This window comes from Gymnoscopelus microlampas, assembly GCF_963454915.1.
Source record: "Gymnoscopelus microlampas genome assembly, chromosome: 19".
In the NCBI taxonomy this organism is placed as follows: Eukaryota; Metazoa; Chordata; class Actinopteri; order Myctophiformes; family Myctophidae; genus Gymnoscopelus; species Gymnoscopelus microlampas.
The window spans coordinates 25,627,758-25,650,324 of record NC_139956.1 but is presented as its reverse complement, the minus strand read 5'-3'; the positions used below and the strand labels follow the sequence as shown (position 1 = coordinate 25,650,324).

The window sequence follows — 22,567 nt, the reverse complement described above, 5'->3', positions numbered from 1 at the left end:
TCCCTCTTTTTTTCCCCCGCCGGCTTGCTTATCTTTCATTTCCCATTATTTAATTCTTATCTAATAAGGCCGTCAAGATAAGATCTTGCTGAGTGTGAAATGTAGATTGCAAGGTCTTTGTGGCCTGTAAAGGTGAGTGATGTTAATGTTGCTTTGAGGATGACTGTGTCTCAGCTGCAGTGTACTGTATAGCTCTGATTGCCTTTCGAGTGGTGGTCTTACTTGAGTATTTTGAGAGGTATTGAGGTGTCCTTGATGGCGACAATGACCCCACCGTGGTCCAGGAATAATATGTGGTGCTCCTCCTCGAAAACCTGCCAACAGTAAAAATAGGTGAGTGATGGAAGTGGAACAGCCAATGTTGGGCAGGCTCCTACAGTAAATGTAAAATTGAGTTACGCTAAAAACGCTAAAGTTACGCTAAAACGAGCATCTAGCTACACTACAAGTTACTTAATAAAGTATCTATCTTTATTTATCTAACTTAATTGAACTGTGTAAAAACACTGCAGTGCAGTTTTACAAGTGAGTTTTAACACTGAATTTGTCATTAATCTGCAGAAGCAGTAAACATTAACACGGACCGCCAGTTAAAAATGTGAAAATGAAAGTGGACGACTCACTTGTCTCCAAGTCTTCCCACAGTCTGAAGTGATGTACATCTCCTCCTTATACTCCACCAGCTGGGAGCCAAGGTTACCTGAAAGACAGAGAGAGACAGAGACACAGAGAGAAAAATCGTAATCTAACATCTTAGGAACAGAGCAATATAGAACAAGAGATGTTGGTGAGGGCAGTGTTTGCATCAACGTAGAGACATTAACGAGCACACTCAGTCTGTATAATACAATTTGATGGGGTGCACGGCTCACGAAGACTCGCAATAAGAAAATAATGCGTTTTGGCATCAAGACCTCCTCAACGTGTATGATACACGCAGTGTTCGCATCCCCAGGTTTGTATAACATTTCTATTCTAATCACAGGTGAGCTTTTCATCATGATAGGACAAGAAAATACATGAATAAGACTAGCGTAGCAGTATACAGTACAGTGTTTTTGTCTTGTTCTTAGTAATGTTGTCATGTTGCTATAGAAACTCACCGGCACCCATAATGAGCCCCGGGGCAGAGTCTTTGGTGTGGACCGTCCCGGACACGTAGGGGTTGTCGGCCCAGCGCAGGTGGAGGTGCAGGTGGCAGTCAGGCTAAGATAACGAGACAGAGAGAGAGCGAGAGAGCGAGAGAGAGAGAGAGAGAGAGAGAGAGAGAGAGAGAGAGAGAGAGAGAGAGAGACCAGGGTGGGGGTGTACTCAGATCAAACGTCCATTTCATAGAGCAATGAACAACCTCAGATGAACTCTCAGATTAACTTGCCTCTGTCTACCAATGCCCAAACTGTTCCCAAGCAATCCCAGTGCAGATAGTACAGTACTTTTTCTTCTTGCAGTTCATCTCTGTCTGCCCTAACACCCAGCAACAGTGCAGATGGTGCCCCCATGCACCTGCACTGAATCAAACGGCCTGTGCCTTATGCACAAACAATAAATCACAGCGTGGGGTTGAAAATGGAGGGTAAAAAAAAGGAAGAAATATTTCAAACGACTTTGCGACGCTATTAGGCACTAGATTAAAGGCAGATTGCTGGCATTAATCTGCAACACATATGGCTTCATTTAGGCATCATTACTAACCTCTATCGTGAGGCAAATTTTTCATGCCTGCCTTCCCTTCAAGGTGGCGACGTGATACATTAGTTTGGCAGGGTTTGTCTACAGCCATAACTCATTGGATGGCACGTGTAGCATCTGACTCGGTCTTGCTTGGTGAGGTATGAGACAGCATAATGACATGTCCATGCCAGCGCTGGACATCAAGCTATCTCTCTGACCTGCCATGCACTGTAGGCAGCCATGACAGCTGTGGAGCGAGTGTTTGAGTAGCACGTAGCACGTTTATGATTCACAATTATGTTGTAAAAACACATTTCACTATAACCAGAACATGGTGCAAACCATCCATCAGGCTCAGAGAGACACAATGAAATCACAGAGGTCATTGCATACCGTGTGATATGGTACAGATAAGAACAATAAGCAACTAAAAGATGGAAAAAGTCATTTTCCAACAAACACGTTTACCTATTATCGTGATTAATAAATGTTATTACAATATTGGGCAAAGCAATCAGGATTATCATTGTAGCCATAATCACACAGTCCTAGTTGCAAGACTGTCCATTACGGTTCATAATAGACGAGGCTGACAGATAAAAGGGTTCATTATTTCGGCGTGACTCAAGGTAAGCGACAAGCGTGTATGTGTGCGTGTGCACGTACGTGCATCTCAGCCCATGGCAAATGACTTTCTTCATAATTACCCGTGTAGGAGAAGATGAGATATCCATGACTACTGTGTCTAAAGGTGCAGTCTCTCTCTCTCTCTCTCTCTCTCTCTCTCTCTCTCTGTCTGTGAGGTAATGTTATTATGATGTGTGAATATCATCCAATATGTGACTCATACCGCTTTGCCATCTGACCCTGGTCAAAGACACCACACGTCTTTGATCAGACAGAGAGAGAGAGGAGAGTTCCACTAACCCTACAGCATGTTCTCTTGGAATTCTAACTTTCCCCTCCAGAGTAACAATTAAAAAGGCACTGGCATCGCCTTGCACATGTGAGCATAATAATAATTTCGCTCTCAGGCAGTGTAAAGAAAAGTGAAAAATACATAAAGACTTGAGGAATGATCCCTACCGCTTTGCAGCTGACCGGCTTGCCGTTCATGTCGGTGGTCGGCGCCGCCAAGGGCTCCCAGTCACGGCCTTTGTTGTAGGTGATGAGGGTCGTCACTTTGCCGTCAACCTTCTGATTGGCCAGGAACACACCCTTGATGCCGCGCACCTGGGAAACGACATAAAAGATTGACAGGAGGTTTACGATGCAGATGACATGAGGATGAGATGAACGGTTAGAACCTGGAATCCCTAAACAGGTAGGATGTAAATTTGTTTTCTTGCTATATTTGTACAGCACCAAACACAAGTATTTTGTGATGAAATCACACACTTTTGATTGTCTAAACACTTTTTAGTCACATGCCCAGCCTTAATTTGCACTCAACTGGGTGCAAAGGAACCAAAACAAAGAGAAGAAAACAGCGACCATTGACGGTCGAACGTACCAACAAAGGCAAGGCACACTAGCTCCATGTTCTGTTCCAACTCCCTCCCCACAGTTGGAAAATCCCAAGAATACCAGCGACATATAAAGACAGACAAGACAGACAGACTGAAATCATATCAGTATCATGAGTTCTGTGGCTCCTGGCGGCGCTAACCATTAGTATGTAGGAATGATATTTCAGAGGTGAAACAAGGTAATTGTCTGAATGAAAATATGTGTCTCACATCATCAAGTTCTCTCTGGCCCCCTCTCCTATCTCTACCTGTGCATCTTCATTTAATTCCCTTTCTACCTTCGGAGATAATCTCTCTCTCCACCTATTTATTTATCATAAACATTTACATTACTCTGCCTCATTTCTTTATCCATCACCCATGTCATTCCTTCTCTCCCTCTCCCTCTCTCTCTCTCTCTCTCTGTGATGAGAGTGCACCCTGGAGTGAGAGATGAAGAAGGGGATTGGAGGAAATTAGTTCTCCAGCGCTGACCAATTGCCTCCATGCTCCGATGAAGCCTCCCTCTCGTCTCTCCGCATTTATGTCTACTCCTCCACCTATTCATCTGGAGAGTGGAGACCTTGCCAAAACACTCTGGGCTACAGAAACGTTGAACATCATGTGTTTGCATAGAAACCCCACTGAAAAGAATGCCAAAATGGCAAACATGTTGACTTCATGTAGGAACACACAATATAGCTCAGCGCACCTTACACAATGTGGAGGAATATCTTTCAGATAGACTGACAGCCGCCCCTGCTCTTAAGTCACGGTGGGAGAAAAGAAAATTCTTCAGGCTCGCAATTTACTCAGAGACAAATTAAGCCCTGTTTCCCGCGAAAATAAAATAATAAATGCCAACTATTCCACTGAGGCACTATTACGTCTAACTACAGTTACCTTGGCGGTGACAAGCCGTGACTGTGCGGCGCTGCAGCACGCCGCTGTGGAAGACAGCCACCTCATTAGTGTGAGTTGTATTTTACTTTTTAAATGTAGGGACTAGGCAGCGGATGGATTCAAGTGCCTGTGAGCGTGCACTGTGCACGTCAAACACCCTCAAGGTAACGATGTTTGTGATTCACATCCGGCGGGGGAAAATCTGTACACCCCACACCCAGATATACACTTCCCATTGTGTAGTCGTTATCTTAAATTGTAACCACTTATATAAAGAGCTTGGTTCTCCTTTAGTTGTCAAAATCCTGTACCAACACTGAGAGGTAAACAGGCTTGACATTTTAATGGAACACTTTTTCAACCTCATATTCATGTATCAATCATAAGGCATTGATTCATGTTGTATTATTTATTGATCCTATATTCTAATAGTTTGTACTGTAACTGACATACAACATACTAGGAGTACTATGGAGGCCAGCCTATCATGTCAGTCATAGACTAAGATATACTGTAAGATGATTAATAGAAGATTAATATAGCAATATATTATGATAAAATCCTATGGGGAAACTTTAAAGTTCAAGTTTCTATTAAATGCTACGTTATTCTATTCTTAGAGTGCTCATAATTAGAGAAACTTTAGTTCAGTACTGCCTCCAGGAACCTATAGGTGTCACGGTGGCCCTTCTCACCTCCAGGATGTCGATAAGGACACTCTCCTCGGGCTGCTTGGTGCTGCGTACGTTCTCCAGCACTATGGAGTAGTACACTCCCTGTGGGTCCGACTGGTACAGGTTGTATGTGTCCGTCTGGTACCACTCCTGGAGCGCCAGGAACACCTGGTTCTCATCTGTGCTTACTATCTGGACATCCTGGGAGACAGACAGTGACAGAGAAGAAGAGAAGAGAAGGAGAAGACGAGGGTTAATTTAGGATAAATTATAGCAATAGAATAAAAGGGATGAGACAACGTGGGTGGAGGAGAAGAGACTTCAAAAGGGCTTTCCGCGGCTTGGGAGTCTCGTTAGGCATTATGCGTCACAACCTGTGAGTTCTCAATGCAAATTACTTCATCACTCAATTAAAAACGCTGTGTGACGGTGGCATGGGGCCCGATTCAGCACTTTCTCTGCGAGTCTTACTGATTACATTAACATAACATTTGGAGATAAAGCCGTCAACTCATTGACACGTAGTACGCGTGACCAATTACCCTTGGATTTATGGTCAAGGCTGCAAAGTGCTTGAATGAAGTCTGTTTTCAATTACACAATCAGATGTTTAACTATAAGAGTCAATACAACTAGAAATCCTCTTTGTATCAAGAGCATTTTGAAAATAAAATGCTCTACTCAGTTTCAGTGAAAATAACCAATCCCAACTTGAATTCCAATGGAACAAGCTTAGCCAGGCTATGGTACTGAGAAGCTATGGTTGTGGTAAAGGGAAAGTTAGGCATGGGGATTTTAAGGCCAATCTCCATGGAGATGCCTCCCAGTGAAGCCGTTCTTCATCATCATACAAAAGCAGGCGGGATAAAGTTGCCAAAGGATGCTGAGTTACAGTACCTGGGTACATTGTGTTTAACCAGGCTTAGCTCTCAAAGCTGACAAAACGTCAAATGGAAAATGATGTTCGCTCAATTTAAACCTATTGAGTCGGGGGACATGAATTAAGATGGATTGGGTGGAGGTGGGAGTTGCAGTAAATTGAGTTGAATGTATGCGAGTGTGTGTTGTGCATGAAATGTGTGGGAAATGTACAATCTTCAGCCACCGTCTGTCTTTGCACTTTCATAGTCAGCCATCCACCCACCTGCGTGGTGCCTTGTGGCTAGAATGCAATCCTGTGTTGAATATGTCAGCAGAGTCACGTATATTCAGGACTAAACACTATTATGTAGTATTGTAGCATGCATGCAGACTGATCTATGATCACACAAAGACATCACACACTCAAGTACAGAAGCACACATACATTGTATACCTTCTGCACACACAATATCCCATATATATCATAATGTGCTTAAAAAAAGATCCTACATTCAACCTTGTCTTTGAATGTGAGGTGGCTGTTGCTGAAGCCAGCTGTGTGCAGCTTAAAACCCGAGATCACACACGGTGGGCAAACAACATATGTTTGAATGTTCCACTGCAGTGTGTACAATAAAAATAACAGGATTATAATGACGGGAGGCTGAATAAAGCCTTTATAGATGTATGCTCAGTGTGCAAACATGAAATCTATGCACAAAAGAGGATTGATTCTGAAAAGACGCACGCCATCGCCTTTTAAATAGGCTGTGCAGAGTGTTTGCTCACAACAGAGGCCGTTGCTGTTTGTCTAGGTCCTGTAATACCGGTAACGGATGCTGGCGTCCTCTAAGCCTTAGAGGGTTAGAGTCTAAGGTGAGTGCTTTGTTTGTGTTCCCTGTGGTCCACTACTGTAATGTACAGCTTTCAAAACAAGGCGTTTGTTTTTCACCAGAGCTGGAGGTGCAGAGATGGGGCATGTTGTGTAGGCAGAGACAAATCATTATGCTGTTGCGCTGCACACCCAGCTTGAATTTATCAAAATAAAAACCCCTCTTTCTTCGTCTTGAGTGAATCTTCCTTTGGGGTGGGCTGCAGCCTGAGTATAAAATATGCAAAGAAATCTTAACCAGCATACCCCCCCCCCCATCTCCACATTGCCTCTGTGCTGCACCGACACCTTCCATTCATCACTGTCAGGGGGTAGAGGGACCACCGTATACCCCGCTGAGATCTTGTCTCACAGGGTAAAATGGCAGAGGTCCTGGCCTTGTGGATGCCGCACGGTCGGCTGGACACGAAACCTACATTCCACCCTTTCTACCTTCCCCTGACCCAATCTCAGCTGGCGCAAACAGCAATAGATTGGCAGTGACCGAGCGAAACAGAGAGAGACGGAGATGGTGAGGCCGAGAGCTTCATTTACGAAACCGCACAGGGTCGGAGACAAAAGCATGTCTGATCAGTCAGCTGTACTATACACATGTTGGAAAGAATTCACACCATGAAATTAAGACATATATAGTGTAGATGTTTCTGTCCGTTCTTCCTCAAGATGTCATTTTCTAGTTAGTGACTAACTACACTACACTATCAAACATAAGTTTTCGATAAACAAACACAATAGTAATGCGTAATTCTACAACGTGATGCAACAAATGATATTTTGAGAAATATGACTATGGGCCCTTATCTTATGCCTAAACGTATTAGGCATTTTTTTACATTTTAAAATAGTGAAAATAGCCGATCTACATCGACTCATTGTGAGCTTATAGATCGGCCACTCACTGTTTTAAAACGTTTTTCAAGATAGTAAAAAACAAGCCTAATAAGTTTAGGTATGTAGGGCGTTAAGCTAGTGGAAGTTGCTAGCTGAGCAACTTCACCTTTAAATAAGGGTTCAAAACAGAGAGGTGACAACATGAGAAAGAGAGAGCAATTATTACCTGTGATATATTATTAAATGTATGTCCTGCATGCCTGTGTGTGTGTGTGTGTGTTATAATCCACAGCTTGGGTCAGCTTGGCTCACAGGGGTAGGGATGGTCTCTGCATTTTTCATTCTCCAGGCTTTCAATTATTCACAGTGGAAGAACAAAAACCTCCCTCTATTCCCTAGTTCTCACACACGCACATGCACGCGCACGCACGCACACGCACACGCACACGCACACGCACACGCACACGCACACACACACACACACACACACACACACACACACACACACACACACACACACACGCACGCACACACACGCACGCGCACACACCCTCTCGTTTCCCTTTCCCTCTGCTATTTGCGTTTCTCTCAACCTTTCACTCACTCTCTGTCTATCTTTCTTCCAACTTCAAGTGACATTTCTCCTTCTCAATCTCTCTCTCTCTCAATCTATCTTTTGTCCTAGAAGCAATGTGACTAGTGATGTAACTAGAGGTGCGCGCGAACACACACACACACACACACACACACACACACACACACACACACACACACACACACACACACACACACACACACACACCTCCACCACCTTCCTGCCACACCTAATGACATTGATCCTCTCTCCTTATAGAAAGGAGAGCAATTTCCTGTGAGTGTGCGTGCGTGCTTGGCTACATGCATGTGTGTGTGTGTGTGTGTGTGTGTGTGTGTGTGTGTGTGTGTGTGTGTGTGTGTGTGTGTGTGTGTGTGTGTGTGTGTGTGTGTGTGTGTGTGTGTGTGTGTGTGTGTGTGTGTGTGTGTGTGTGTGTGTGTGTGTGTGTGTGTGTGTGTGTAATTCCATCTCTTTCACCTTCCCTCATGATCACCAAGGACCTGAAGTGTTCAAGACCCCTCTAAAGTGACGGGCTAGGTGGTTCAGAGTAATTGTAGAACCCTAACCCTTCGCTAAACTCACTTTTCCCAGACACACAATACGTCCTCTTTGGATAAAGTGCCAATGACAGTGATTGTCTCTGAGGCTCTCTCTTCCTTCCTTCTGGTTGCTGCAGGTTGAAAAATACATGAGCCAGTCCCTCCCCCAGAGTCCGTCTTCAATCAATGCAATTCAATGGCGCTCCAGACAGTGTCACACTAAAATGGTCCCCTGAGCAGATTACTCTGACAGCAAAGATTCCTGCTCGCTGAGAGCCTGCTGGAGGCTCCCTTGCTCGTGTGACTTTACGCTGATTGCAGTTGTAGCCTTTAATATTTTATGCCGATACAGATTCTGGTCTGGGACACTGGACCGAGGCCAGAATCTGTATTAGAGAAGTTTCCACAGAATAAAGTCTGATTTCCAAGAGTCAAATGTGCAGAGCAATATGTCATCCACTGTGCTGAAATGTACTATGTATTGTAGAGCAATATGTCATCTGCTCAGCTGAAATTTGTCAGACGTCGCTGAGAAGTTGGTTCTTTTTCAATCCCATGGAGGCTTATGCAGTCAAGAGAACCTCCTCAATTTTTCGATTTCAGAATTACACTTCTTTTTCACTCATTGTCTGGATATTAACCCATTGAAACCGGGAAAGCATCTGCATATTTATATAATTATTTATTTCATACGTTTGAAAATTGCAGATATACAAGTGTGAGAACTACTGATTTAGAAGGCATTTGTAGAATCGGCCTCAGGTCTAATGGGTTAAACATTATTAATATGAACATAGACTTATAAATGTACATATAGTACATGAATAGGTTAATTGTGGGAATCTTTAACCATTTCTAACCATTTAGCGATACAAATGGGAGTGGATATGTGCGGGTTCCCGTGCACACACTTCTATGATGATTTCTGATTTGATATGGGCCCCTGTTGCTTCTTAATATTTCATACTGTCACTTTGACCTTTTAATTTCTCCCAGAGAATCAATTGTACTAAAAAAAAAATACTTCTATTCATAATTTGATTTAGTTGATGCATTAAAGGTCAAATTAACCTAATAATCTCAGATAAAACTGATCATTTAACCAACCAACAATCCAAGTAAAAAAAGCATCTTTGCATTGTCCAGTTAAAGTAATTGGATTTATTTTGTACTAATTTTGACAGCTAGTATATACAATGAGAATCATAAAGTGTTATGAGTTCTGAGTCAGCAGTCTCACTCAATGGACTACAGGCTGGAGATAAACTAGGACCAGGAGACCTGGTACTGCCAGACCCCTAGTGGTTGAAATCTGAATCGCCGGACTTCGCATGACGTGTGTGCAGAGGAAAAGAGGGACAAAAGAGGGACGAAAGAGGGACAAACAAAGCCTCATGTAGGCCGACCCTCTGGGTCTGGCAAAAAGTGAAAACTGTTCAGGTAAAATTGGTGTGGTATTGATTTCGGTTTCATCTTGGGGAAGAATTAGAGTTATTTCAGGTTGTGAAGGATTACCTTGGGTAGAGCATACTTGGGAAACTTCATCTGGACAAACTCGTTACGTCGATAGGACACGTAGTGCTTGGTGCGGTTCCCTGTGGTCACCTGGGAAATTGAGAAAACACACACAGACACACAATGTAACATGTTCCATCATGTTATTTCACTCAATACATCACAGAGGAGAGAAGCATTGATCACAGAGCTAGAGATAGACTAGAAGGCTTCAGAAAGACCAGAGAGAGGGGAAGAGATAGAGAGAGATGATTTAAGTGATATTATAACCAGAGAAAATAAGACCGTCAGCATCCACCAGTGAGCTGCTGCTGGTAATACTGAGGTTCACGGGTCACCATCTGCCAGCACTGATTCCAGAAAAGGAATATGCGCACGCACGCACGCACGCACGCACGCACGCACGCACGCACGCACGCACGCACGCACGCACGCACGCACGCACGCACGCACGCACGCACGCACACACACACTCACACTATGTAATGGCTGACTCATGCTGAGCAAGGGCCAGAAATAAAATACGCCCTATGTGACACTGAAGCAGAATATCCAAGCGGTCTCAGCCGATGTGATGTTTCAGAGGAGGCTGGATGAACGGTAGAAGCAGTGATGTTGTAGTGACTCTCTCGGGGAATAATTCACCATCATGTGGCCTAGAGTCGCTTCTTTTGGGCTTGTTTTCATAGACCTAGTTGCTTATTTCTCTCGCAAAATTTGGCAACACTGGGTGTGTGTGTGTGCAGTGAATGGACACGTCGTTCTGCGGGCCCAACGTGACAAGTTGTAATACTTTCATTCTTGCAATTCCTAAAAGGATGTTTCAAATAAAAGGCAGAAGCAGATTCACTGTTTCAGAGGAAAGGTAGAAACAGTGACGTTTTGTTTCAGATGAACATTTGAAGCAGTGGTGTGACATTTCAGAGGAGGCTGGATGAAAGGCTGACTCAAACTCAAACACCAGCTGAACGCGTCACATCCAGAGCGATGGGGTGCTTGATTGCTGCACGCCAACCGTTGTATGGAAAATGCTGTGTGGGGTGGTCAATGGTTTAAGCAGTCACACTAGTTGCATGGACTCAGAGCTAGGTGTGACTGCAACACCTGTCAACCCTCCCCATACACACTCTAGGGGAAGACGCTGTCCAGATACAGTTTCTTTAAAGCTCATACAAATAAAAATAACTTATTTTCTCACTTTGTTACACGAGCCATCTCAAATCTGCTGAAATGGTTAGACTTTTTTCCCCCCAAAAAACGTATAAATCAGATTATCAAACGCTTCATATTCGTGTCAGGAGATATCCAAGCATTCCATCATCTGTATTCAGATACCAAGACGCCTCAATGATTTTTATCTTATTTTATTTTTTTAAAACCATCTCACAGAACTTTTTTCATTGATGAAAATGAAGAAAACCAATAAAAAAATCTAACTACTTCTTTCCATTGCGCCCCCTTGAATCAAATACTATGGACTGTGTTTTGAAAAGGAGTGGTTTCAATCGAGTGAAGTCCAGTGCTACTGGACCCTTCTGAGTCTGCACAACCACCTTACCTCCAATAAACATCCTATGGTTCTCATTACTGTTGTCAAGCGGTCACTGTGTGTGTGTGTGTGTGCGTGCGCATGCGTGTGCGTGTGCGTGTGCGTGTGCGTGTGCGTGTGCGTGTGCGTGTGTGTGTGTACATGCGTGTGTTCGTTCGTGCGTCCGTGCGTGTGTGAGTGAGTGTGTGTTTGCGCATGAGCTACCTTGACTAATATGTAATCGTCTTGGACGGAGAGTGAGTTGTGGTCGATTTTCCCCAGGAACTGAGCCGTCACCATCTTGTCTGAGCAGTTCTGGATGAGGCAGGTCACATACAGGAAGCCTGCAGGGACAACCATCACCAGGGGACACAACAACAGTGACAAGAGAGTTACATCATCGTGAACAAATCAACAGGAATGGTTGAAGGTGAGCTATTATCAAAGTGTTGTGAGAGAGAAAGAGAGAAAAGAGGGCATATACATTATATATTCGACAAAACGCCACAGACAGTAAGTAGTACAGTAGTATTTTTCATATTAAAGGTGAAAATCTGAGCTACGAGATATTACTTGTTTGTTTTCAATAGTTTAGGAACTACGCCTTCTAAAACCAACAGAGAATTTGACTGAAAGACAAAACAAATCTATATTCGTAAGTATCCCAGAGGACATTGCATCTCAATTCAAGCGTCAGCGAAGGTGAGATGTTCCCTTCATTCTAAACATTGTTTCATTGTTTGTCTCAGTGAGCTGCCAGCAAGCCACTCCCCTGCTGCCTGGATCATCATCAAAGTAGAAGAGAATAGTAGATTTTCTTCCTTTTAAAACTAGGTCATTTTAATATGATTTCATGGTTAATATATTTTTCTTTGGACTTAGAAATGCAGGCAAATGAAGAGAATAATATTGCAACGCTGAAAAAGTATTTTACTGGATTTTTACAGCGAATAGCAAATATAATGAAAAACGTACCCGGAACTGGATTTGAGGGGATTTGGATTACCAATGTAGGTTCTATTGCATTATTGCATTAGCAACTAATGCATTATTTTAATATTTACACATCAATTTCTGTTCTGATGTTAATATTTGATGATTCAGAATCTCTGATTGAGTAATTTTTGACTGGAAATATTTTTTTCCCTGAACAATGCCTATGTGACAGACAGACAGACAGACAGACAGACAGACAGACAGACAGACAGACAGACAGACAGACAGACAGACAGACAGACAGACAGACAGACAGACAGAGTAGGTACTGTAGATCAATAGATTGATACAGTATTTGGGATAGAGAGAGAGAGAGAGAGAGAAGGGGGGATGGGCAGATGAGAAATAGAGAGATGGAGGAGAAATTAATGAAGGCAACAAGAAAGAGAAAAATGGAAATGTCAAATCACTTCTGGATGTTTTGGTCACATGAAAACATACAGATGATGCCAATGGCAGAACGATATTCTCAAAAAATTAAGAAGAACCAGAAAGACAGAGAGAGAATACATAAAGTCAGTCAAACAGAGCCAGAGCTATAACTTTGTAGAATCTATCACATTTTACAGCTCTCCTCTATCACTGCCATCGGGGGGATTGCCTGTTGCTTGGCTAACTCAGTATTGACTTTCACTGAGGTGAGCTACATCAGCAACATCAGCCCACAGAAATTCAGCAGCTTTTCCCCTCTCCAGAGGTCACGAGAAAATGGAGCCTCGGAGAAAAGGCTCACGTACACAAACTCTGCCCATGAATGGTAAAATGAGATTTGACTGTGCGCTGTACACACAGGCACACGTACACACACACACACACACACACACACACACACACACACACACAGGAGCTTGTGCACGCATCGCATACACACTGGGGGCATACACTTTAGCTGATGTGCACACAATGCAAGTACACAGAGAGATTCAAACAAAGCAAACACAGCAGAAGTCAATCTGCCAGTGAGACGCCACAACATTGCTTTTTCTTTTCTTTTTTATTCCGGTTCCTCGACTCCACTTTGTTTAAAGAGGTCTGTGGTGCTAACAAATGGACTTGCTAATTTATTGAAATGCCCTGACATTTAATCAAAGCAGCATACGGCACAGGACTCATTAAAATGCTATTAGATTGGCTAAGTGTTCAATTCCAGTTGGCGACACGCACACACACACACGCCCTCCACTTGAGGTGGTCTGAAAAGGACGATGGTGAATAGCAAATAGTTGTGAAAAAACCAAAGGGTGAATAACTCGCAGTCTTGAATCTTACAAAGTTATGGATAATGTTTTCATTTCATTCTTATATTTGCAGAAAGAGTGTGTGTGTGTATGTGTGTGTGTGTATGTGTGTGTGTGTGTGTGTGTGTGTGTGTGTGTGTGTGGCCATGCATATCCACAGTATGTTTTCCATCACGTCATTCTCCCTAATGGCACGTGCACCTACAGACCCCGCCAGCCTCCTCATCCATCAATTTACGCCCCCGTTGCTCATACAGTACACTCCCTGTCCCCCTACGCCGCCCCCTTCAGAAACCTAGCCGCACTAACCTGGGCACAGGCGCCCGGGGCGAGGTCCTGGACTGAGTGCAACCTATTCTACAGAGGTGTGAGCCTCTCTGTGGCCCTTTCTGGTGCGTGCCATCGTTTAACCTTGACAATGGCACATGTGACAGGGGGGGCACATAGCGAACAGATTGGCTTGGCACGCCTGGCCGCTCCAGCCCCCCCCTCGCCTATCTGTCTGAGTACGGAAGCAAGGAGATGAGGGGGGGGGGGGGGGGGATGGGGGGCTCTGAGGAGGAGGGGGGACCATGTGGTGCTTCCTAGTTCCAGGAAGAGCTCTATATCACCTGGGCAGCTGTCCCGGACAGTACCGGTGTCAATATCCGGTGTCAGTATCCGGTTTCGGTATCCTGGTCTGGCAGGGGGTCTGACGCACGCTCTGCTGCGACGACACGGTCTGTTCGCTTGTTTGTTAGCGTTGTGTCCAGTCTTTTGTCTTTTTTGTTTATTTTTGTATAATTATAATTATAATTATTTTTTGTCTGTCTGAGAGTCCCAACTGTCTGGCTAAATGCCCATCATGCTGGACGTGTACAGAACCACCTGGATTGTGCTTATAATCCTATGGATAATAAATGACAGTTCTGCAAAACGAATAACAAAGGAGTGAACGGGCTGTTTTTTTTTGCAATCACGTGATTTGCTGCTGCTCCACCTGCACAACAAAGCTGCTGTCTACCAGGCTGTCCGCATCACCACCCTCCTCTACGGTTGTGAAGCATGGACCGCATACAGCCATCACATCAAGTCCCTGGAGCGCTTCCATATCGGATGCCTTGAGCGCATCCTTGCGGCCTCAGCTGGCGTGATCATGTGCCTCAGAGTGAAATACTTGCCAAGACCAACTGCAGGAGTATTAAGGCCATGATCACCCAGCACCAACTGTGCTGGCTCGGTTGAGGAGGAACACACCCGTGACTGCCATTACCACTACCACCATTACAACCTACACATGCCCCAGCTGCAATAGAACATGTGCTTACAGGATTGGACTCTTTAGCCAAAATAACTCACCGTTAAGGACATAATATGACGTCATCATCGGATTCAATGGACAGACATAAGCAAAAAAGTGTGTGTGTGTGTGTGTGCGTGCGTGTGTGCGTGTGTGCGTGCGTGCGTGCGTGCGTGCGTGCGTGCGTGAGTGAGTGCGTGCGTGCGTGCGTGCGTGCGTGCGTACGTACGTGCGTGCGTGCGTGCGTATGTGTGTGTGTGTGTGAGAGAGTTGTAGCCTAACCTGTCCATCTGTCCATCTGATATGATCATTCCGTTTTACGGGTGGGGCCGAGACAGGGAGTACAGAAGTCCTGACATCGTAACCCTGATGAAGTGTTTTTCCCATTCAAAACCTTGACACCGGGCACCACACTCCCTCGGGTCCTCGTCAATGCGCTCGCTGAGTTTGAAATCAGTCGGTCCCATATGTGATGGTTTGAATGGGAAAAACACGTTTTTTTTTATGTCAGATTCCCCCTGAATCCCCACCCCAAGTTAGGTCAACCCATCATCACATCTATTCCTTACAATACATGTACACCGGGGAGGGACAGAAAAGCTGAGAGAGAGAGAGAGAGAGAGACAGACAGACAGACAGAGAGACAGACAGACAGACAGACAGACAGAAAGACAGACAAACAGACTGAGAGAGATGAAAAAAGAGTGACAGAGACAGGGAGGGGGTAAAATAAAGAGTAAAGGATAGATGCAGTGAGGGCGAGGAGTTGACAGGGTTTAAAGTCACTGAAGCAGAATAAGCACGTTGGAACTACAGACCACAGGGAGCAACCAAATCATCGGATTTGTTCAGAAACAAATCAGCTTTTTGTACCTAGAAGGCCCTGTTGACACAGCCAAGTTAAATGTACCACGTACACAGCAGTCTTGAATCATGACTCATTTTTACACTGTGCTGTCCATTGAAGCTTAAATAAAACTGAATAATGACTCATTTTTACACGTATGCTGTCTATTTAAGCTGAAATGAAACTGAATCATGACTCATTTTTGCACTGTACGGTGTCTAATAAACCTGAAGTAAAACTGAATCATGACTCCTTTTCACACTGTACTGTCTATTAAAGCTGAGATGAAACTGAATGATGACTGAATCCTTGAGTCTGGGGCAGTGGCTTAGGATGTAGAGTGGTCCCGGTTTGATCCTGGCATCACATCAAAGTGTCCTTGAGCAAGACTTTTAAATCTTTTAAATTAGACTTTAGTATCGATTGCAAGAACAATCGATGTTGTGTGCACGTGAACGCCCTAAAAGGGCCACCCAAGTCAAAAAAGAGGAAAATAGAAAATGAACGTTCATAAGTATGCACTTGGGAGCAGATTCTCACTACATATTTAGGAATGCATTATGTGAGCACGTGCCTGCATAGTGGACAGGAGAGCAGGAAGCAGGACAGAAACATCTAATATTCCACAACAAGAACAGAACAGAAGTTTGAAACCAATGTGACGCCTGAATTTCCCCACTTTCTTTTTTCTTGGCTAAAAAATACTACAAGAGCAAAAAAACATAATCCTTCAGAAAAGAAAAGAGAGATAAAACAACTAAAGCACAATGCAGTCACTGTACCTCCGCTTGTATCCTGTATTTCCATGTGCACGAGGTCAGGGTCCACATCCACATCAGACACAGACCTGTAATACATACACGATCACTGTTAAGACACATTTTCACCATCGGTTTTATCACCCGCTGTAGAAACATTTGGAAGGGATATGACTTGGCACACAGGCACACACATGCGCGCACGCACGCATACACAACAGCATGCATTAAATGACATGTATTATGTCATGTCCTGTGATGTCATGTGATGCTGTTCCGGCCCCGACTCGAAGCTCCTGCTGAGACTTGGAGTGCTGGACTGGGTGAAATACCTTGGCACCTGCATCTCTCTTTAAAATCATCTTACGTCACCTCACATAATGGCAGATCTTCCAATGCAAGATGACGTATAATTGCATTTGAGCTGAAGGGCCGTTACTTTACCGTTGCCGTAACACACACTAGATACATTTCAACGACCGTACCTTTTCACATGACAGGGGTTTGATTTGTCACACTTTGGCTGCCGAAGTTTATCGGGAACATGTACTTTGATAGGAAAAGTTTGGGGAGCCGTGGAGAGATACCACAGGTGAGCGGGAGAGTTGCCTCTTTTTGAAAGGCACGGCTTGTCATTGCAATTCACCTCGTTTATCAGTAGGGTACACACAATGCAGCTTTAAGCAAAGCATTAATGTCTCCGCCAGGCCGAAAAGGAATGGCAAGAGAGTATATGTTTTGGACCCCGTCCGTCCGTCCTTGTGTGTGTGTGTGTGTGTGTGTGTGTGTGTGTCTGTCCGTGTGTGTGTGTGTCCGTGTGTGTGTCCGTGTGTGTGTGTGTGTGTGTGTGTGTGTGTGTGTGTGTGTGTGTGTGTGTGTGGGTGTGTGTGTCTGTCCGTCTGTGAACAGCTAATCTCCGAAAACCGTTGGCTTGATCGCAGCGAAACTGTGAAAAAAAACTCATTTTTTGACAATAATCAATAATTTATCCTACAGGTTTTGTCCAAGCGTCACACAAATCGGTACACAGTATGTCTATAGTCATTCAACGAAACGGGTCTTTCAGATTTTTCATGTCCCATCTTGACTGGCTAAAAATGGCTTCCAAATTTGCAGGAGTGCTCCGTTTTGAACAAAATGCCTCAAATCATGAACACAGCATGCAATTTCAGTGAAATTGTGTACATACATTCCCACTATGCCGAGGAAGAAATGCCACTTGAATTTTTTTTAATCAGCCTCATGGTGGCGCTATAACAGGCCGATTCGTGTTTTTACCTATAACTGCACCAATCTGTGTACAAATTTGTATGTGCACTCCCTGGAGGCCAAGAAAAAACTTTGCCCTGCATTTTTCACATCTACCTTTTATAGCGCCACCAGGAGGCCGACTTATATAAAACTCATGTTTTTATATTACTCCTTCAGATTGTATCCAAATTTCACGCAAATTGGTAGACATGATCTCTATAGTCATGTGATCAAGACGGATCGGTTACATTTTTCATATTCCATCCTGATTGGCTAAGATTGACATCTAAAGTTTGCAGCAGTGGCCCGTTTTGAACAAAATGCCGCAAATCATGAACGCAGCATACGATTGCGATGAAACTTTGCACATACTTTCGCACTATGTTGAGGAAGAAATGCCACCCTTTTAACATTGGCCTGTTATAGCGCCACCACAGGTCTACTTTAGCAAACACACATTTTTGGAACAAAATGCCTCAAATCATGAATGCAGTGTCCGATTGCCAAAGGCCTAAGACGAAACGGCACCCTTTTCAGATTGGCCAATCTTAGCGCCACCAGGAGGCCACGATAACCTACCTGACCTGGCGGAGACCTATGCTCCGAGGAGCACTTTTTCTAGTTGTAATTGTTGCACGTGCTAATGCTGATATACTAAACTATAAAATGTAATGGAAGCGTAAATGGCGACCTAAATTAAATCTAGTCATGGCCAACGTAGCATCAAAGACTTCCAAGAATTTTAATACGGTTTGTCGGAGTACACTGCCATACATGGCGGTGCACGTGCCCTTCAGTGTGCAGTAAACTAAGCGGTTCATCGGATTAGCGGTGCACACTGTAGTCTGTGAAACCTCCCCAGTCCCAGTGAAGATGGAGTGGAGATTTAAAACCTCGTTAACCTCCTCTATAAAGTGCCTTTATGAGCAATTAGGAAGAGGCTGTGGCAGAAGACTGGAGCATGCAGGGAAGAGAGGGACAATGAGGAAGAGGAAAGAGAAAGGAAGGAGAAGAGGACGAAGAAACAGGGATCAGGTGGAAAAAGGGGAAGGAAAGAACGAAAACTTGAACCGGAAAAAAACCTTGCACCACACGTATATCACGTACTACAGGTGTGTGGAGCGTAACTATCCCATCTATAGGCTGGTACAAGAAATGCTACTGAAAATCTCCAAGCGGATGTAAAGAAAGTACCGCCCTAAAGTGCAAAAGGAAGTTATATTTACATTCGCAGGTCATGAAAACCGTATCATAATTGGTCAAAAGAAGACAGCTTCCAGCGGGAGTACATCCTAATATACAATCGAGAGTCCCCGCGCATGCGTGACGGTCGGTCGTGTACGGTCGGTTGGTCGTCCACCCAGTGGCGGAACAACTGAAAGCCGGGCCGGTAGGCACGGCACACTGATCAGGCCCCCCCCTGCGCACGCACGCACGTGCTGTTACTTTATTTCAGTTTTAGGGTTAGGGTGAGCTTCCAACAGTGTATTGGGGTGAATTGCCTCGAATATATTTGCAGTTACATGTAAGCTGGTGAATCTCTGGGAAAGTTGCGGAGAGGCGGACTATGCTCTCTCTGTCAATACAAAGTTAAGTTTCGGTTTCGTTTTCACCTCCGGGTGTTGCCACATACATGAAAAACAAGCGGACCATCATGGGCTCTGGTGTTGCCAAATCATGTGCGAAAAACCAGCACCGCTGTTCCAATGAACGTCTACACGCTCTACTGTCTCTGTCTCCGATGTGCGGGCCAGGCTACTAGACGGGAGCGCCGCGTAGCGGCCCGAACCTCTAGTACTGTACAATGGAAGTCCTAGACACTTTCGGCTGTAGTTCTTTTCCAGGCTTTTAGCCTTGTGAGATGAAAGGAGGTTATCCAATATATCAGTTGTAGGACACAATGTTCTTGTTGTGTTAATTAAAGCAATATTCTTGCCCAGAGAGTCCGTCACCCTCTGTCAAAGAAGCAAAGGATAGAAACAGTCCAAAGGTATAGAAAGAAATTGACGGAGGTGTAATGAAAAGCTAAGAATGACAGACGGGGAGGGATAAATACAGAGATGGAGAGAGAGAGAAATATGCAGAGGAAAAGGCAGGACGATTTGGGGGCTGAAAATGACTAATCTGTTTCTGTTCCTGTTACTCTGCCGTTCATTAATCCTTTGTCATTCTCTCCCATCGATCGTCTGTGTGTGCAGCACGACGGCGGTCTGATCTCACACACGCTGTCGTTTCTCACTTTGACATGCAGTTCCTGTGGTGGTGAGCGCGGGTTTAGTTTCAGAGGCACTACTGCACTGTACTTTACAGGGGAGGAGGGTGGGGAGGTTGGTACGTACGAGTGCTGAGGTCGGGCTTTGGCCAGACCACCCTGAACGGAAATTGGTTTTAGCTGATGTGATTTATGTTGTGAACTGGCTGTTTGGTTTTATGACTGATAGGGTCACAAGCTGGAATTTAGACTGTTCTTTCAATATGGAGGTACACACAGATACACGTGTGATACAGTACACACAAATGCATACACGTGCATACGAACACACACATTCGTTTGGTGATCTAGTCTGGGTAAGGACTGTAGCCGCCATCATTTAACTGGGGTCAAGCTCTGGGTTGCACATTCTGTTCCTGAGTCAGATATTAAGAGAGTAACTTTATCCTGATTTACGGACCACTTAATGTTTTTGTCTACAGTGAGGAGGACCCCCCACTTCTCTGTCTCTCCTCCATCCCATTTTCTCAGGGAGCAGCCCTTTCACTCACTCTCTATCTCTCACACACACTCAACATACACCTATATCTCTTTCACTCTTTTGATCTCTGTCTGTTTTGTCTTTCCGTTTGTTCCCTGTTTGTATATTCTCTGAAGAACAGCAGTACACTCTCAGTTAAACACTCTGGATCAGGAGAGAGAGAGAGAGAGAGAGAGAGAGAGAGAGAGAGAGAGAGAGAGAGAGAGAGAGAGAGAGAGAGAGAGAGAGAGATTCTACAGTTTTCTATCGAAGGAAACATAAACTAGAAAAGTGTGCTCCTTGGAAGCTGCATTCATGATTTGAGGCATTTTGTTCAAAACGGGCCACTCCTGCAAACTTTGGAAGCTTATCTTAACCAATCAGGATGGAATATCAGATCTGATCTGTCTTGATCATCACAGGACTATAGAGATGATATGTGTCAATTGGCGTGATGTTTGGACAAAATCGTAGATGTTTTGGAGTAATATAAAAAGTTTAGCAAAAATTGGCCTCCTGGTGGCGCTATAACAGAACAAAGTTTCACACCGATCAGTCCAACAATAAATCAAACTGATTTGTATTACTGTACAACAGCCTGATGTCTCCATCTGCTCAAAGATAAGCGTGAGTGCGAGTGAGTGAGTGTGTGTGTGTGTGTGTGTGTGTGTGTGTGTGTGTGTGTGTGTGTGTGTGTGTGTGTGTGTGTGTGTGTGTGTGTGTGTGTGTGTGTGTGTGTGTGTGTGCGCGCGCGCGCGTGTGTGTGTATGTGTACATGCGTGTGTGTTTCAGCTCTTCATAATCACTTCATTGAAGTATGAGGTTCATACACATAATTCTCTGATGCTTTTGTAGATAGATGACAGTAAGGCTGTGACTGACCAGAAGATTCTGTCCTTGGTGACTCGTTCCTGCAGTAGAGTCCACTTCCTCCCGAGGTCAGTGGAAACATAGAGCTACAGAGAGAGAGAAAGAGAGCGAGACAGTCAGTGAAGTTAGCTTTATTATGTGACACAGTGATACAGAATACCATACACATACAGCAATGGTTCTCAGAGTGGGTTCTGGGGAACTCCAAATGGTTCTTCGGCATTATTACAACTAGTTAACCCATTAAGACCTGAAGCCGATTCTACTAATATCTTCTAAATCCCAACAGTATTCTGAAAAAACGTATGTTTCTATATCAGTGGTGCTCAAACTTTTTCATCTCAAGGACCCCCAAAATTATATGTATTTGGCCGCCGACCCCATCTCAAAATATTTTGTTCCAGGGACCCCCCAAAAGCAAGGATTTGAGTAAAAAAATGTTTGCTTTAAAACACTATATATTAAAAGATTTGCACACATTTTCACAATTTTTCAAAAATAGCAGATCTACAAGCTTGTAGCGCGGCACTCGGCGCGCGCTATGAGCTTGTATATCTGCTATTTTTTAATAGCCAAAGTGTAAAATAATGCTTTTTAGCTCAAATCAAAAAGTGACACAGATGCGTTCCAGGTCTTAATATAAATACTTTACTGTCTATATACAATATAAAGCATATAGACAGTAAAGGAATTCTGGACCAAATGACGGTCCATATTGTTCCAAATCATGTCTACATTGTCTAGTAATACACATTTTCCCTGATCAATGGTGGTGTGGCCTAAATCAGGCCGCCTAATGCATATCAAATTGGGGCCATTGGAATTATGAATGTTGAGAATCACTGCCATACAGTATAACGTACCTACCAGTGCTAATGACAATACTAATCACCAGTGAGTCTTGCTTAAGTTAATGACTTCACATCTTTTGTCACACTGGAGATTGAATTCAGCAAATTTCCACAATATTCCTCCATAAAACTTTATACACCACCCTTTCAGAACGTCTCACGACCCATGTCTGGCTCTTCACGCATTGGTTCAAAGCTACCGGTGTGACACAAATTGAATTTAGCAAT

The 22,567-nt window shown here is 44.1% G+C and overlaps 1 protein-coding gene across 10 annotated transcripts in view; it reads right to left on the bottom strand.

Moving 5' to 3' along the window:
* Positions 1-22,567, bottom strand: part of sorcs2 (sortilin-related VPS10 domain containing receptor 2) — a 217,106-nt gene that overhangs the window by 16,576 nt on the left and 177,963 nt on the right. For all 10 annotated transcript variants that reach the window (XM_084043651.1, XM_084043649.1, XM_084043652.1 and 7 more), the window contains exons 5-13: positions 21,501-21,574; positions 16,660-16,724; positions 11,743-11,861; positions 9,990-10,079; positions 4,778-4,957; positions 2,758-2,904; positions 1,104-1,206; positions 624-700; positions 223-314 (exon numbers count right to left, since the gene is read on the bottom strand). In XM_084043651.1, the coding sequence (XP_083899777.1) occupies positions 223-314; positions 624-700; positions 1,104-1,206; positions 2,758-2,904; positions 4,778-4,957; positions 9,990-10,079; positions 11,743-11,861; positions 16,660-16,724; positions 21,501-21,574 (947 nt within the window). The remainder of the gene's footprint in view (positions 1-222; positions 315-623; positions 701-1,103; positions 1,207-2,757; positions 2,905-4,777; positions 4,958-9,989; positions 10,080-11,742; positions 11,862-16,659; positions 16,725-21,500; positions 21,575-22,567) is intronic.